The 18,166-nt window shown below is 38.7% G+C and overlaps 1 protein-coding gene across 4 annotated transcripts in view; it reads left to right on the top strand.

The window, feature by feature from the left end:
• KYAT3 (kynurenine aminotransferase 3) overlaps positions 1-18,166 on the top strand; it is a 74,151-nt gene that overhangs the window by 45,849 nt on the left and 10,136 nt on the right. For all 4 annotated transcript variants that reach the window (XM_086717469.1, XM_086717471.1, XM_086717470.1 and 1 more), the window contains exons 6-11: positions 1,382-1,468; positions 2,706-2,831; positions 2,931-3,051; positions 10,397-10,473; positions 11,879-11,968; positions 17,555-17,741. In XM_086717469.1, the coding sequence (XP_086573595.1) occupies positions 1,382-1,468; positions 2,706-2,831; positions 2,931-3,051; positions 10,397-10,473; positions 11,879-11,968; positions 17,555-17,741 (688 nt within the window). The remainder of the gene's footprint in view (positions 1-1,381; positions 1,469-2,705; positions 2,832-2,930; positions 3,052-10,396; positions 10,474-11,878; positions 11,969-17,554; positions 17,742-18,166) is intronic.

Genomic DNA, 18,166 nt, shown 5'->3' with positions numbered 1-18,166 from the left:
GTGGACCCTGCTTGGGATTCTCTCTCTCCCTCTCTCTGCCTCTCTCTGCACTTTTTCTCTCTCTCTCTCAAAATAAATAAACATTTTTTAAAAATAGAGAAACTACACATACTCACAAATAAATATAGCATTGTTATGTATACAAGCAAACGATTAAAACTTATTTTAGAATTCAGTAGACTCCCAAATAGCCATTAAGCTAATAAATATTAAAAAAACAAACAAACAAACAGCGGGGGGTGGGGGTTGGCACCTGGGTGGCTCAGTCAGTTAAGTGTCCAACTTCGGCTCAGGTCATGATCTCCTGGTCCGTGAGTTCAAGCCCCACATCAGGCTCTGTGCTGACAGCTCAGACCCTGGACCTGCTTCAGATTCTGTGTCTCCCTCTCCCTCCGGCCCTGGCCCTTCCCCTCTTGCACTGCCTCTATCTCTCTCAAAAGTAAATAAACATCAAAAAAAATTCCTTAAAAGATAATAAATATTAAAACTGTAATAATATGAAGTTTTCATGTAATATTGTTAGGTTTAAAAAGATAATAAAAATTGAATATACATGAAAGATATAAATTATGTGTTCAGACTTTCCTTACAGAAAAGTAAAAAATCAGGGATGCTTACTTAGATCCAAGCTGGTGGACTCTGGGTGGAATACCAAAGGGACTGGTTGGATTGGCCCACTGACCTAAAAGCCAGCCCACGGGTGACTGAGAGAGAGAGCATGTAGGGGCAAAGGAACAAGGAATATATCTCAAGAGATTGGGAAAAAAGACTGAATCTAGCTAGGTATAAGTCACCAGAGGGAAACTGAGGGTATCAGACAATAACAGTAGCATCTTAACTCGTCTCCCTGTGTCCACTATTTGTTTTGGAGTGCTTTTGACCAAAGAGAAACATCTTTATTCTCAGGATAATACTTATAAATTAGTTCTCCATAATGGAGAGCATTGCTGTTATCTTTCCTCAGAGTCTTTTGTTTCTGCCCCTCTCTGATTTTTTTGTTTGTTTGTCATTTAAAACTTAAAGAAATTCTTCATGTTTTTGGCTGGAACATTCTTTGGAGGATGTGATGGGAATTATGGCCTCTTTCCCCAGAAAAATCTACCTAGGCACATGTAAAGTCTTGCATATAATTTCAAGAATCCCCACTGTAAGCCCTTCTGTGGATCTCATTAAGAGAGCCGGAACTCCCTGGACACATCTGTCTCTAACGTCTCTTCCATGTCCTCTCCCACGAAGAGGCAGGCATGAAGGCAAGGAAGGCCAGTTTTTTCATTGCTGCATTTCAGTATGTAGGACAGCACCTCACACATAGGAGGTACACAATATATTTTAAATGAATGAATGATTGATATGTTACATTCTTATTTGGTTTTTATTTTAGGTCATAGTAATAGTACCTTTCTATGACTGCTATGAGCCCATGGTGAGAATGGCTGGAGCAACACCTGTTTTTATTCCCTTAAGACCTGTAAGTTTGCCAATGCGATACATATACTTTAAGATGCTTTGAAAATATACAGAATTGCTTTGTCACTGATGAAGTTTCTACTTTTATTACATTTTGGGATTTACTGTGTATCTCTACAATGGCTGAAGGTAATCAACATCTTTAAGAGGGCAGCTGTTATTGCTTTATCCTGTGTTTGCCATGTGTCTCTGTTGTATCAATATCCACACTATATGTAACATTCTTTTGTGGTTATGTGTCTCCCCCATAAACTATGAACACCACCAGATCAGAGACCAATTCTTTTTTTTTTTTCTCATTTTTAATGTTTATTTATTTTGAGAGAGAGCATGCAGGAGTAGGGGAGGGGCAGAGAGAGAGAGAGAGAGAGAGAGAGAGAGAGACTCCCAAGCAGGCTCCACACTGTCAGCACAGAATCCGATGTGGGGCTCGAACCCATGAACCGTTGAGATCAAGACCTGAGCTGAAATCAAGAGTAAAATAGATGCTCAACCAACTCAGCCACCCAGGCACCCCTCTTTTTTTTTTTTTTTTTAAAGATTTTATTTTTAAGTGATATGCACCCAACATGGGGCTCGAACCTGCAACTCTGAGATGAAGAATTGCACACTCCACCCGACTGAGCCAGCCAGGCACCCCAGAGACCATTTCTAACTCACTTTTGTAGCCCTGCTCCCTAGTGACTAACAGTGTAGGGTATAGGCTGGGTGCTTTATAAATGCTTGTTGAATTATGAATGAATTGTCTAAGGACAAACCACCCTGAATGTGCCCGATCTCGTCTGATCTCGGAATTATGAATGAATTATTTTTTTTTACTTTTGCTACTAAGGAATTTAATAAAGTATGCTACTATTGTCTTTTTTAAACATCTTACTATAATAAGTAATACACTAAGGTGAATCACAGAATCTTGTATTAGCCTTACAGTCTCAGACATGTTAACCATAGTTATAGCTGACTCCTTTGAAGGCATGTACATACTTTAACAGCTGTTTATGTTGACAGAGTTTATTTTCCCATTTACTAGGTGTGAGCATGAGACTTAAGTCCTCTTGGGCTCTTAGGCAGAATGAAAGCTTAGTTATTTCTATTTTCTTTGTTAGTCGTTTATTCAGTTACCTTTGCCATGCCTTTCTCTACTCTGCCCCGCCACCCTGTGCCATTAGGTTATTTATTTGTAAGACAGCAAACATGAATTAATTGGATTAAATCACATCTTGATTCTTCATATGTAGAAACCTGTCGATGGGAAAAAATGGTCTAGTTCTGACTGGACATTGGATCCTCAAGAACTGGCAAGTAAGTTTAACTCCAAAACCAAAGCGATTATACTGAATACTCCACATAACCCCATTGGCAAGGTGAGTCTTTGATCTCTTTATACAGTCTTCTGACCTATCATTGTCTCACATGTTGAATCATAATTGGCTCTGCTCTTTTGTTTTCTTTAATACATATAGGTATATACCAAAGAAGAACTCCAAGTAATTGCTGACCTTTGCATCAAATATGACACACTCTGCATCAGTGATGAGGTTTATGAATGGCTTGTATATACTGGAAATAAACATGTAAAAATAGGTACTGATTATTACATAGAGTCACAAATCTAAATGTGTTTGGGCACATGTGGAACAACTAATTGGAAGGGATCCCAGAACAGCTTTAAAATAGTCCTTGCAATGGGTATTGGTCTGTGTGAGCACTTAAATGGGATTTGGATAAATGATGCTTGAGTGAATTAATAAACAGACTGAAAGACAAGCAGTACAAACTTTGGGGAAGAGATTTTTGGATCATACTATAAGGGTATGAAACCAGAGAAGTTATACTTTTGCCCATATCCTTGGCTTTTTATCAAGAATGCATCTATTACGTGGTACATAAGATACAGGGAGCTTACTTGTTCCCAAGTTGGACTGTCTCTGCTGAGCAAGTTGCCAAAATGCCAAGTCGACAGGAGAAAATTGCAGGGTGAGTAAGCTATTGCTGCTTGGCTCTTGCCTGAGGTTTCATCATTACTACCCTGCCATCTCCCAAGACACCCTGCCTCGGTGTCTTCTGGGGTTATCTAAACTGATATCAACCATAAGACTATATGCTGGGTTGCAACCTTTGGGTCTGTACATTTGCCCTTTCTATGCCTGGAAACACTTTTCCCCCAAATATCCACATGGCTCAATCTCCCCCAGGGCTTTATTCAGATACCAGTTTTTATGGCCACATTTAAGATAGTTATAAGTCTTTCTTCCAGAATTTGCTTTGCTTTATTTTTTTTTTTGTTCTGTTTTGTTTTTTCTATTATAATAATATATATAGTTTACTTCTATATAGTTTACTTCTAACCTGCTGGAACATAGGATATTTGTTTGTTTTAGTGACTTCTGAATGTGCAGTTTCTAGCATAGGATCTTGCACGTGTTAGGTAATCAGAAAGTAATTGATGAAGAAATGAATAGGAAATATGAAGGAGATAAGGGAAGAAAAACTGAAATCACTGTGGCAGATATCAATAAATAAATTAGTGCGCTTGTATATAAATAGTTGCTTCATATATCATAATTATCCCTGTGGTACGTTTTAAAGTGTAGAAATATGGAGGACAAAGCAGCTGCTTGAGAAGATCAACAGAGGAGTGGGCAAAAGATGGAATTTGTTAAGCAGAGAGGTACAAATAAAATTCCTATCAGGGGGCACCTGGGTGGCTCAGCCGGTTAAGCATCTGACTTCAGCTCAGGTCATGATCTCACAGTTTGTGAGTTCAAGCCCCGCATCAGGCTCTGTGCTGACAGCTTAGAGCCTGGAGCCTGCTTCAAATTCTGTGTCTCCCTCTCACTCTGCTCCTCCCCCCCCCCCCCCCCCATGCTCTGTCTCTCTCTCCTTCAAAAAATAAAAATTAAAAATTAAAAACATTAAAATTCCTATCAGATAAACTAATGTGGACTGAGGCAAGAAGGCATAACAGATCAAGATATACTTAAGATTAGGGCAAGTGGCTTATAAGGATATATTATAACAGTCACAGATGATAATGGAAAAGTAGAGTAATTCTGGCAGTCTTGATTATGAGAACAAAGTTTAAACTTGTTGAGGAGGTAAGTGGTTCTGAAACTCAATGTTAGTGTAGAGCACCTTGAAGCCACAATGTTCACATTGTAGAATAGGGATACGTTGCCTTCCATTTTGAAACTAGAAGCAATTTTCTTAATAGAAACTTAATAATTAGAAGGAGTCAATATAAAAATCCCGGTTGTGTGCATATTTGTACAAAGAGCCATTGATACAGACATATCAGAGTTTTTCTGATTTTGCCTCTCACTAAATGTTCATTTATTTCACTGTTGGTAGCATACACTATCAGATAAAAGGTAGTACTTTAGGTGCTTGAGAAAATTTCATGGAGGAAAACTTAAAATCGATTAAAAAAAAAATTCTACACATTAATTTGATCACCAAAGTTCCAGCGAAGCATAATTTGAGAACTACTGCAGGAGGTGTGCCAAGACAAGGGAATGGGTTCCTTGATTGGATTTGTTTTATAAGGTAAGAACCAGTTACAGGCGAGGACCTGAAGTGAGTTAGATGCCCTAGCAGTGGAGTTGACACAAGTGGGCTATTTAGAAGTCAACAATAGGGCAGAGTATAACATCTGAAGGTGGGAAGGGAACCAGCCAGTGGGATTCTGAAATCTCTGGCCCAGCCCCTTCAGCAGTGGTGAGGCCTGTAAGCAGAGGTGGACGTGAACAGAGGAGGGGCAGCTCTGTGGGGAGTAAGGAATATTCCTGCCTCTCATGCTTTCTTTAGTCTTGCTAAGTTTCAGTCTCTATGAGGCCTAGAAGAGAAGATGTCTGGAGACAAGTAGAATTATAGGCCTGACAGTTAGGATCAAATCATGAGGGGAAAGGGTTTTGGCAGTCGTCAAAATTTTGTTGGTGGTGGAACCCATGGAAGAGAATTTTCTCAGGGAGAATTGATAAACAGAGAAGGCAGCCAGAGATGTGCAAGGCATGGTGCCTCAACACAGCAAACTGCTGTTTCATGTCAAAATTGCATCAGAGTTCACCTTCGTTCACCCTTTTTGTTGATGACCTCTGTTTCAGATCATTGAACTATTCCCAGTCGAAAATCAGGTCAACATAGACAAATAATTATTTTTTGTAATTGAAAAAAATGTTTAAGTTCATTTATTCTGAGAGAGATTGGGGGAGAGGCGGAGAGAGAGAGAAAAAGAGAGAATCCCAAGCAGGCTCCGTGTTGTCAGTGCAGAGCTTGATGCGGGGCTTGAACTCACAAACCATGAGATCATCACTTGAGCTGAAGTCGGACACTTAACCAACCCAACTACCCAGGCACCCCTTTTTTGTAATTTTTAACAATTAAACAGAGGAATAGGCATCTAGCTAATTAATAAATATAATTTTGTACTCAACACATATATTCATTTCTAAGTGATAATGTCTCAAGTCCTTAGAGTTTTAGTTAACTAAGTTCAGCAATATTTTTCCAATAGATAACTTTAAATGATCTTGAGTTATTGTTTAAACCTTTATTATATTGTTTAAACCTCATATAAGCCCTTCATAGTAAAAGTGTAACACATATTACTTGCTAAAGATATCAAGACCTATATATTTAAAAAAATATATATGTTTAATCTTTATTTTTGAGAGAGAGAGAGAGATACAGAGTGTGAGTGGGAGAGGAACAGAGAAGGAGACACAGAATCTGAAGTTGGACGCTTAACTGACTGAGCCACCTAGGTGCCCCAAGACCTATATTTTTAACTCAGATATTTTAGTTGTTATAACAGCCCATAAAGTTAAAACAAAAAAAAAAAAAAAAATGAACTCACTATTTCATTATTTAGGGAGTGGTTTGGTTCCATGAAAACTTAGGTATTCTATCAAATATGAATACACGAAAGATGCAAAGTGACTATTCCATTAATTTGCAGAGTGTGGTAGTAGTTCTTTAATATAACACAATAAAGCTTTCCAGCCATACATTGTGAATTAGCATCACCCTTATGCTTTCACTGAGGCCATTTTCCCTGGGGTAGCATTCTTCCTTCTGTCTATAATCTTTATCTGACTTCTGTTGAAGTCTAAGCCACCTGTAAATAACTGTTATTGCTGCTGCAGCTGATTTAAGGACCACGGGTCATAAATGAGAAGTGCAATGACCACTTGCCTTTCAGATACAAATGCAACCTAAGCTTAATACTAGATATCAGTTTTCCTTTTTACTTTTATTTATGCCTGTAAGTAATCTCTACGACCACCATGGGGCTTGAACTCAACCCCAAGACCAAGACTCACATGCCAGCCAGCCAGCCAGCCAGGTGCCCCTAGGTTGTGTTTTGTAAGTAATCACTATGTCCAGCATGGAGCTTGAACTCACAACCCTGAGATCAAGAGTGGCATGCTCTACCAACTGAGCCAGCCAGGCACTCCTAGGTACCATTTTTTAAAAATGATCAGACATGCAAAGATTTTTTTTTTCTTCTAGATTCACACACAGTGTTGTGGTCTTCTGTTCTACCTGTTTGCTTTAATTTCTGTGGCTCCCCAAGTCTTGGAGAGGATATGAACATCCAGATGTTTTAAAAAAATTCCTTAGGGCCCTTTTTAATGAAGTAGTAGAATTTGTTCTTGGATCAGATTCTTGATTCAAATGATGTCTCTGCATTTCTGTAAAATGACATGTCAGTCAACAGAGAAACCTCTCTTCTATAAAAAAGATATTAATACATTTATATTGATATACTAATCTTTTGGCATTTAGACAAATAATATAAAATTCCTTGTAAGTTATTCAGTTGATTAGCTTACTCTTTGAAAAAAGACATCCATTTTTTAAAATGGCTAAAATAGCCATCAAAATTGCTTAGCTCTTTTCAAAAAAATATTATACCAAAACTATTACATTGATGTTTTGTGAATGAAACCTACATTTGACATGTGGGTGGTTTTGATTTCCTTTGGATATAACTTAAGAAAACATGTTAGGATTGTATTCGTTTCTCTGGGTAATTCTTAATTTCAAAGAATTTATTTCTGATTTTCATGTTTATTTATTTGTGAGAGAGAGAGACAGAGCACAAGCAGGGGAGGAGCAGAGAAAGAGAGGGAAACACAGAGTCTGAAACAGGCTCCAGGCTCTGAGCTTTCAGCACAGAGCCTGAGGCAGGGCTGGAACTCGGGAATGGTGAGATCATGACCTGAGCAGAAGACGGATGCTTAACTGACAGAGCCACTCAGGTGCCCCTTAAAGAACTTATTTCTAAATATTGTGTTTACTAATAGACTTTCCGGGTTTTGGATACATATTATTACTTTAAAAGAGGTGATACTCTGCATTATACATAGTTTAGATTTTCTCTGGTCAAATAGGAAAGTGGGACATGTGTCATGGTATTCTTTTGGAATACTAGAACTGTTTCAAAACTTGAAATGATAGGATATTTATATCAAATGTTAGAATATTCTTTCTTTGAATTCTCTAAATATTTTCTTTATTATTTTTGGGTTTTGTTTTACTCCACAGAGAATACAATTATAACATCCTGATTTATGTAGTTTTCCTACCTTTACAGATATTGGCAGGTATTTCACAGTGGACTGATTACATATGAATTTCCATTTTGGAAATTTCTTTAGCTACCTTACATTTTAGTAGCCACTTGACTTGTATATGAGAAGATTAAGAAAACAGTAGCTTAGATCACACACAAATGGCTATTTGTTTTCTCTTTATGTATACCAACACTCTTAGAACAATACAAGAGTATCTACTGTACCTCTGAAAAACAAGTGAAAAACTCATGGGATTGCATGTGAAGAACTTAACATCTAAACTACTTGAGGAATACAAAGAGCAGCATAGGGAGACGCCTGGGTGGCTCAGTTGGTCAAGCGCTGACTTTGGCCCAGGTCATGATCTTGTGGTTCATGAGTTCGAGCCCCGTGTCAAGCTCTGTGCTGACAGCTCAGAGCCTGGAGCCTGCTTCCAATTCTGTGTCTCCCTCTCTCTCTCCCCCTTTTCCGCTCGTGCGCTCTCTGTAAAAAATAAATAAACATTAAAAAAAGGGAACAAAGAGCAGCATAGGTAGCACTCTCCAAAGATTAACAAGGGAATAATTTACCAATTTGGGGCAGAATTCACAAGCTCCTGCATTTTATACCTGTATGATTTTACCTGCATTCTCTTTGCCCCAAATACCTTTCCTCCCCTTCTCTGACTGGCAGAAGTCTACATGGTCTTCCAGGTCTCAGCTTAAGCTTTACTGGCTGCAGAAAGCTACTCCTAACACCTTCTGTCCTTGCATGATACTCCATGCCGCTTACTATTACAGCACTTACACACTGTATATGACTGTTGTTTTACTTTTCTCCCATCCCCGCTAGACCATAAGCTCTTCAAAGATAGGATGTGCTTTTTTCTCATCTTTGTTTCTTTTAGACATGGCTTAGTCCCTGGGACCTGGTCATTGGTAATAAATGTTTGATAAGCAAATGAGTATGTGAATGAATGATTTTATTAAAGATGTCAATCACTTGAAAACGTTTACACCGTCATTTCTCATTATTTGTGGAATCCATATTTGTGAATCACCTACTCGCAGAAATCTATTTGTAACTTCAAAGTCAATACTCACAGCGCTTCATTCACAGATGTGCCAAGAGGGGCAAAAAATTTGAGTCACCTAATATGTGTATTCTCAGTTGAGGTCAACAAGGCAACACTCTGCCTTATTTCAGCTTATACTATAAACAAGTGCCCTTTTCATGGTGATTTTGTTGTTTAAAATAAACCCCGTAGCATAGTGCTGAAGTGCTGGCTGATGTTTTGAAGTATAAGAAGATTGTGGTGTGCATTATGGAGAGAATAAATATGCCAAATAAACTCCATTCAGACAAGTTCTAGGGCTATTGGCCACGGAGATATTAAGGGGTGGTACCTAAAAGGTATGGGCTTTTGGGGTGAAAAAAAATGTTCGAAAACTGGTTGCCCAGCTCTGCAGATATACTAAAAACCATTGAATTAGACAATTTAAATAAGTAAATTTTATGGTGTGGGATATATATCTTAAAATTGTTACCAAAACACACATGCACACATGCATCGCGGGGCCCTACCCCCAGAGTTTCTGATTGAGGAGATCTGAGATATGGTCCAATAGTTTGCCTTCCTCACAAGTTCCCCATTGATATTGCTAGTACTGGTGTGAGAACCACATTTTAAGAAACATTGTCTTAGGAATCCTGTAGAGGTAGACTCTGAAAATGGGCAGAGTAGAGGCGAGTCAACAATGGCCAGGACCACAATCAAAATGGTGCCACAGGAAGAGTGCAGTATTAGTGAATGCACAGCTACCACTGACACTGAGCACCAGGTGCCACGCCACGACTGTGCAACCACTGCCCGGAACGCTGCCTACTGACACCTCTGCCACTTCTGACCCTGGAAGTGATTTTGCTAGTTAACATTATTTAATCTATCACATATTATACAGTATTTTTAAGCACTGTGACATTTTCAACTATGTTTGGCTTAAAGTTACATTATATTTTAAAAACCTGCTGAAATAGGGGCGTCTAGGTGGCTCAGTTGGTTAAGCGTCCAACTTTGGCTCAGGTCATGGTCTCACAGTTCATGAGTTCGAGTCCCACATTGGGCTCTGTGCTGACAGCTCGGAGCCTGGAGCCTACTTCAGATTCTGTGTCTCCCTCTCTCTCTGCCCCTTTCCCTCTCAAGCTCTGTCTCTCTCTCTCTCAAAAATAAATAAACATTAAAAAATTAAAAAAAAAAAAACCTACTGAAATATACCGACTGCATTATACTACATGTATGTTTTTAAGTTATACTGAATGTAGATTGACTGGAGAGCAATTATTTAACCTTTTTTTTTCTTTTTCCGGTTTAGCTACTTTTCCAGGTATGTGGGAGAGAACAATAACGATAGGAAGTGCCGGAAAGACTTTCAGTGTAACTGGCTGGAAGGTAAGATGCAAAAGAATAATTGCTTAAAAACAGACACGTATTTTATTTCTTGGAGAGAGAGAGAGAGAGAGAGAGAGAGAGAGAGAGAGAGTGTGTGTGTGTGTGTTAAATGCATATATATTCAGTTTACCCAGGTTTTTGTACTTACCTTTTGTTTACTCATTCAGCTTTCCTGTTGACCTTTCTCCTTTTTGAGACCTAATCATTTCTTTCTTTTTTTTTAAAGTTTTTTAAAATTTTATTTAAAGTCTAGTTAGTTAATATACAGTGTAATATTAGTTTCAGGTATAGAATTTAGTGATTCATCACTTCATTACCATACCCAGTGCTCATACAGGTGCCCTCTTAAATCCCCATCACCTATTTAACCCATCCCCCTACACCTCCACTCCCGTCCACTAACACTCAGTTTGTTCTCTCTAGCTACACATCCATTTCTTGGGTGTGTGTGTCACTCTCTCTCTCTCATTTTTTCCTTTGCTCATTTGTTTTGTTTCTTAAATTCCACATATGAGTGAAATCACATGGTATTTGCCTTTCTCTGACTTATTTCACTTAGCATAATACTCTGTAGCTCCATCCATGTCATTGCAAATGGCAGAAAAATAGTCATTTTTCATTTTATAAGTAACCAACCAATGGCATTCTTTTTTGCAAAGAATGTTCAGATTATTGCAGATTAATAAAAAAGGAGGAAAAATATAATACATAATAATAGCTAATATTTTGGCACTTGCTATGTGCCAGGTTCTAAGTGCTTTGCACATACTCATTCTCATAATGGCATTATGAAGTGAGTATAATTTATTATCCCCATTTTATAGATAATAAAACTAGTAAGAGAAGTTAAGTAAGTTGCCTGAGGTTATACTGCTAATAAACTCAAGCCAGCCAGGCAATCCAGCTTCAGAATTTATGTACTTAAGCACTGCACTATGTAATTAATACATTAACAATTTACCCAATTGAAGCTTGATTATCTTCCAACCAGCCCTATCCTGAACATGGCCAAGAAGCAAGGAGTGTCAAAAATGGGGCCTGCAGAACCAAATTAATGAAGAGTCCCTTAGGCCCACATTCAGAGTTACTTTTATCTAACTCAAATAAGCTTTGTTATGAGTTTTTAGACCTTCAGAAGTAGCGAATTAGAAAAGAAAAGGGTTATAATGATTGTGGGCACTATTTACCTTCTGAAGACAGATTTTAGTGACTCCGGTGGGAAACTTGCCCACAGAACAGTGTTGAAATGATGAGCAAATACTAATAACTACACTACTTTCATAGAGTGAACATTTTAGAATTACATATGTTTAATAATTACATTAAGCTGAGCTACTCTATCAGATTTAATACATACAGTTAGATTCACTTTCTGAAATCTGCTTTTCTTTTTTTCCTTTTTCAGCTTGGCTGGTCCATTGGTCCTAATCATTTGATAAAACATTTACAGACAGTTCAACAAAACACTGTTTATACTTGTGCTACACCTTTACAGGTAGGTGTTAGAGTAACTTGGGGTTGAAGCATGGTCTTTTGGTGAAGGTGTTACTAGAATGGTTTTTTGGTTTGTTTAAAGTCATTGAGTTTTAGCTTCGAACACTGGTGGGATTGCAAAGTAGAACAGACTCAGTGAAGGACAGTGACAACACCAAGCAAAATTATAGATGTGCATGTGCTCCAAAGCAGGAATCCATCTTCTGGGAGTTTACTCTGTTGCTATTATCTGTATACATGAGAAGCAAGAAGCTCTGTATGTGCGTGGCCATTCATTGCAGAAGATAGGGGATGCACATTATCCATCCACTGGCAATTAAATAAACCATGGTCTAGCCAAACATTTAAATATTATCTGAGTTTTGCATTAGTTTCCCATTTCTCTGTGACAAATTACCACAAACTTAGTGGCTTAAAACAACACAAATTTTTAATCTTACAGTTCTGGAGGCAACAGTCAGAAATGGGTCTTACAGGGCTAAAAACAAGGTGTCTCCATACTGGTGTTCCTTCTGCAGGTTGTAAGGGCGTATTCGTTGCTTGTCTTTTCCATCTTCTAGGGGCTACTCACATTCCTTGGCTTGAGGTCACATAACTCTAACATGATTCTGACTCTCCTGCTACCTTCTTTCCCATACAAGGATCCTTATGATTGTATTAGGCCCATGAATAATCCAAGATAATCTCTGCGTTTTGAGATCCTTAATTTAAACCTCATTTGCAAAGTTTATTTTACTATGTAGAGTAACATATTTATAGGTTCTGGGTTTTAACACCTAGACACCTTTGGGGTCCATTATTCTGTCTGTCACCATGACTATTTAAAAATGAAAAGAAAGGAAAGAGAGAGGGAAAGAAGGAGGAAGCTCTATAATTATCGATATGGAAAGATTTCCAGAATATACTATAAGGTTAAAAGAGCAACATACAGAGTAGTGTGTATTTGTGCTATATCCTGTATAAGAAAGGGAGAAACCATACACTTTTATTTTCTTAAAGGATATCTGGAAGGATCTGTGAGAGGCTACTAAAAGTGGCTATTTGTATGGGTATGAGGAATAGGCGATATGAATAGATAGGGATAGGGGTGGGTACAAGACTTTTTAATGTATATCTTTTTTATATTGTTTCTGTGTGTTTTTTTTAAATAAATTATAAAACAGGGATATGTGTACCATCATTCCGTGAATAATCAGATCACTGAAAAAAATATCTTTTTCTGGAAGGCTGTTAGAAGGCTGAAAGATTGAAATGTGTGGCTATAGTAAGTTTACTTTTTTTGCTTCCTGCCAAAAATATCTACTGAGTGAGACAAAATTTTGTTTTAAAATTCTCTTTCCTGTGACTCTCTAAAGCAATGTCATAATAAAGGTTAGTTTTGACTTCTGGTTTTATACATATTAAACTCATTTCATCCACTCAAAATCAATCCATTCACTTATTCAACAAATATTTGCTAGTAGAAGAAATACAGCATAAAGAAATTCTTCCCTTATTGAGCTTACAGCCTATTGGGAGTATGCAGATAATAAAGAAGAACATTTTATTAAAAAAATGTTTATATATAATTTATTGTCAAATTGGTTTCCATACAACACCCAGTGCTCATCCCAACAGGTGCCCTCCTCAATGCCCATCATCCACTTTCCCCTCTCCCCCACCTCCCATCAACCCTTGGTTTGTTCTCAGTATTTAAGAGTCCCTTACAGTTTGCCTCCTTCCCTCTCTGTAACTTTTTTTCCCCCTTCCCCTCCCCTCTGGTCTTCTATTAAGTTTCTCAGGATCCACGTATAAGTGAAAACACATGGTATCTGTCTTTCTCTGCCTGAATTATTTCACTTAGCATAACACTCTCCAGTTCCATCCACGTTGCTACAAATGGCCAGATTTCATTCTTTCTCAATGCCAAGTAGTATTCCATTGTATATATAAACCACATCTTCTTTATCCATTCGTCAGCTGATGGACATTTAGGCTCTTACCATAATTTGGCTATTGTTGAAAGTTCTGCTATAAACATTGGGGTACAAGTGCCCCTGTGCATCAGTACTCCTGTATCCCTTGGGTGAATTCCTAGCAGTGCTATTGCTGGGTCATAGGGTAGATCTATTTTTAATTTTTTGAGGAACCTCCACACTGTTTTCCAGAGTGGCTGCACCAGTTTTCATTCCCACCAGCAGTGCAAGAGAGTTCCCATTTCTCCATATCCTCTCCAGCATCTATAGTCTCCTGATTTGTTCATTTTAGCCACTCTGACCGGTGTGAGGTGGTATCTTAGTGTGGTTTTGATTTGTATTTCCCTGATGAGGAGTGATGTTGAGCATCTTTTCATGTGCCTGTTGGCCATCTGGATGTCTTCTTTAGAAAAGTGTCCTGTCTTCTGCCCATTTCTTCACTGGATTATTTGTTTTTTGGGTGTGGAGTTTGGTGAATTCTTTATAGATTTTGGATACTAGCCCTTTATCCGATATGTCACTTGCAAATATCTTTTCCCATCCCGTCGGTTGCCTTTTAGTTTTGTTGATTGTTTCCTTTGCAGTGCAGAAGATTTTTATCTTGATGAGGTGCCAATAGAGACAGACAGACAGACAGACAGAGGTGGGAGCAGGGTAGGGGCAGAGAGAGAGGAAGTTGCAGAATCTCAAGTAGGCTCCAGGCTCTGAGCTGTCAGCACAGAGCCCGATGCGAGGCTCAGACTCAGGGACTGTGAGATCATGGCCTGAGCCAAAGTCAGACACTTAACCAACTGAGCCACCCAGGTGCCCCAAGAAGTAAATATTTTAATAATATGTCAGATGTTGATAGATACAACAGAGAAAATTAAAGCAAGTAAGAGGAAGGATATAAAGTGTTAAGGGGAAAATATACAGTGTTAAATGGAGTAATCTTTGAAAGTCTCACTGAGAAGGGGTCATTTGAGCTACAAACTGAAGGTTAAGTAGCCACATAGTTACCTAGAGAAGAACCTTCCAGACTGCGAGAACAAGTGCAAAGGCCCTGGGGTAGGTATTCTGGCTGTCATACTTATATCAGTGAAAAACATGAGACTGGGATCAGATGATCAAAGGACAAGAGTAGGAGGAACAAAAGGAGCCAGATCAAGTAAGGCCATGTTTATCACTGTCAAGGCTGAGTGAGATCGGAAGCCACTGGAGAATTTGAGCACAAGGATTGCATCATCTAACTTGTGTCATCAAAGGGACTCTGGCTGCTTTATTGAATCAGAAGACTGTTGAAGTGAACCGAGAGAGACAGTAGTTGACTGAACCAATATAGGGATGGTGAAGTGGTGGAAGGTGATTGGGTTCTGAATATATTTTGAAGGTAGAGCTGACTGTATTTGCCATTGGGTTACATGGTGGGGTAAGAGACAGAAAGAGTCCAGTATAATACTACAGTTAGGATCGATGTTTATGTCTCTTGAGCTTTGAATTTTCTAGGGCAATATCTCCTACTATAGGGAGTGAATAAGTTGCTGAGGAAAAAGCAAGATTCACCTAAGGATCTGGAACTTCTTTTTCTGAACCATCTGACCCTCCCTTTCAGCTAAGTGCCTGGTTTTTTTCCGTGTAGTCAGATAGCCATGTTTGGAAACTGGCCCATGCTTCCAGGGCGACCACAGATTCCTAGGCTGAAGCAGCGGATCCTCATTTATCCAAGATTTTTTTAGTACTATGAATTATCAATTCTTTTTTCCTGGTGGATTCTTTTGGCATGCAGTCTTCTCTGTCTCTCCGTGTCATCTCTTGCCATGCTGTCTCTCTTGGTACTCTGCAGTCACACCAGATTCCGTTCTTCCAACAGAACAAATTATAGCCTGCCTTTTTCATGTATTGGTTTCCTCATCCCTTCTACATGCCCCCCTCCAATAGATACTAACTAGAATCTCCATAAAGGCAAGGACCATGTTTATCTTGTTTATCATTATATCCCCAGTGTTTTATCACAATGCCAATATTTAACATTGGTATTCAGTATATGATTACTGAGTGAATGAATTTATCCTTTAATTCTTTGAAAAAAAAAATTTTTTTTTTCAACGTTTATTATTTATTTTTGGGACAGAGAGAGACAGAGCATGAACGGGCGAGGGGCAGAGAGAGAGGGAGACACAGAATCGGAAACAGGCTCCAGGCTCTGAGCCATCAGCCCAGAGCCCGACGCGGGGCTCGAACTCACAGACCGTGAGATCATGACCTGGCTGAAGTCGGACGCTTAACCGACTGCGCCACCCAGGCGCCCCGAAAAAAATTTTTTTAATGTTTATTTATTTTGAGAGAGAGTGAGTGCGTGCATGAGCAGAAGAGTGGCAGAGACAGGGAGAGAGAGAATCCCAAGCAGGCTTCTCACTGGCAGTGCAGAGATCATTTTGGGGCTCCATCCCATGAACCAGGAGATCATAACCTCAGCTGAACTCAAGAGGTGGACGCTTAACTGACTGAGCCACCCAGGCACCCCATCCTTTAATTCTTGATACCTCTCGGTTCTGATTAATTTTTTTTTTTAATTTAGCTACTTTGCTCTGCCCCTCTATCTCTTAATTATTCCCAGAGTCTTGATTATTTGCTTAGATGTCCTTGTTTGCTCTGAGAACTGATATTTCTTTTCTTTTTTCTTTTTTAAAGTTTATTTGTTTGTTTTGTGAGAGAGAGAACATGTGAGCAAGTAGGGGAGGGAAGAGAGGGGGAAAGAGAGACTCCAAACCAGGCTCCATGCAGAGCCCCCAATAGGGGGCTCAGTCTTGCAAACTGTGAGATCATGACCTGAGACGAAATCAAGTTGGACTCTTAACCAACTGAGCCACCCAGGCACCCCTGAGAACTGGTATTTCTAAGGGGTTTCAGTTCACACTCACCTACCAAGCTTCTGTCCTCCTGCTTGTACAGATCCTTGTTCTTTATGTGTGTCCAGATTCAGATTTGTTTACCTTTTCCTGACTTGTTGCCTTCTCAGACACCTACCTGGTCGCCTTTAACAACATTGTTTTTTTCCTCTTGGACCAATTTCTCTCCTGTCACTTCTGAGTTTGCTGAGGAATGGTACAGAAGTGACTCCACATGCCCCAGAAATTCTTTTCTAATCCCTGTGACACTTAGACACTTCTGGGATATGGATGATTAGAACAGGGATTACCATTTAGATGAGAATGATTGCATACCTATGGGGAGTGACATAGTGGGTCAGCTTTCATTTCCACTGCATCCTCCAAGGTAATGGGAAAAGGCTGTCTAGTCCATCATCTTTCACACTTAGATCTAGCAAGTCATTCTATAGCTGACCTCAGTGGAAAATAACTTAATGTCTTTTCATTTCCAAGTAAGCCATCTTTATACAGTACCTCTCTTTTAATTTGGATCGTCATGCCTAATTCTCAGTTCTTCACATTAGATTTGATCATTTGTATGTAACCGATTCCTCCATTAATGCAGTCTAACATAGGTTCACAGGAATTTAACTGTAATTCCCTGAATGACTTTTCCCCCCCCCCCAATAATGTTACTTAGGGTAGTCTCTATTACACCAGTAAACTCAGCAATAAATAACATTACTGTATTTCCTTTCCACATGTTTCAATCTTAACATGCAGGAAGCCTTGGCTCAAGCTTTTTGGATTGACATCAAGCGCATGGATGACCCAGAGTGTTACTTTAATTCTTTGCCAAAAGAGTTAGAAGTAAAAAGAGATCGGATGATACATTTACTTGAAAGTCTTGGCCTAAAACCCATAGTTCCTGATGGGGGATACTTCATCATAGCTGATGTGTCTTTGCTAGGTTTGTAAGGGTTTTTATTATTTCAAATATATGGAAACTTATGTGTGAAATTACATCAGAATTAGGGAGTAAAGATTGCTGTCAAAGCCATATCAGCATTTTGTCTGTGGAAAAATGGCTTTTCGTTATGTCTGTTTTTGTTTTGTTTTGTTTTGTTTTATATAATCATTTTGACTTTAGGTCCCTGACCTTAAATGCAACTGTTATTAACATGGTTACAGGTATTCCATTAAACATCGAATTTGCTATCATCTTGTTCTAGTCTGTAGTTTGATATACAGGTATGTGAAGTAATATACATACCCTGTGTTCCTTTGAGTAAAATTTTCGTTTCCTTTTTACTGAAGAAAAAGGTGGTTTCTAAAAGGTTGATGCTATCGGGGAATATTAAAATGCTATTTTAGAATTTACTGAAATGAAGTAAA

The sequence above is a fragment of the Puma concolor genome, chromosome C1 (assembly GCF_028749965.1).
Source record: "Puma concolor isolate L17-30 chromosome C1, mPumCon1.1.hap2, whole genome shotgun sequence".
Taxonomy (NCBI): Eukaryota; Metazoa; Chordata; class Mammalia; order Carnivora; family Felidae; genus Puma; species Puma concolor.
Note: the sequence above shows the minus strand (reverse complement) of the source record. Positions and strands in the feature narration are given on the sequence as shown.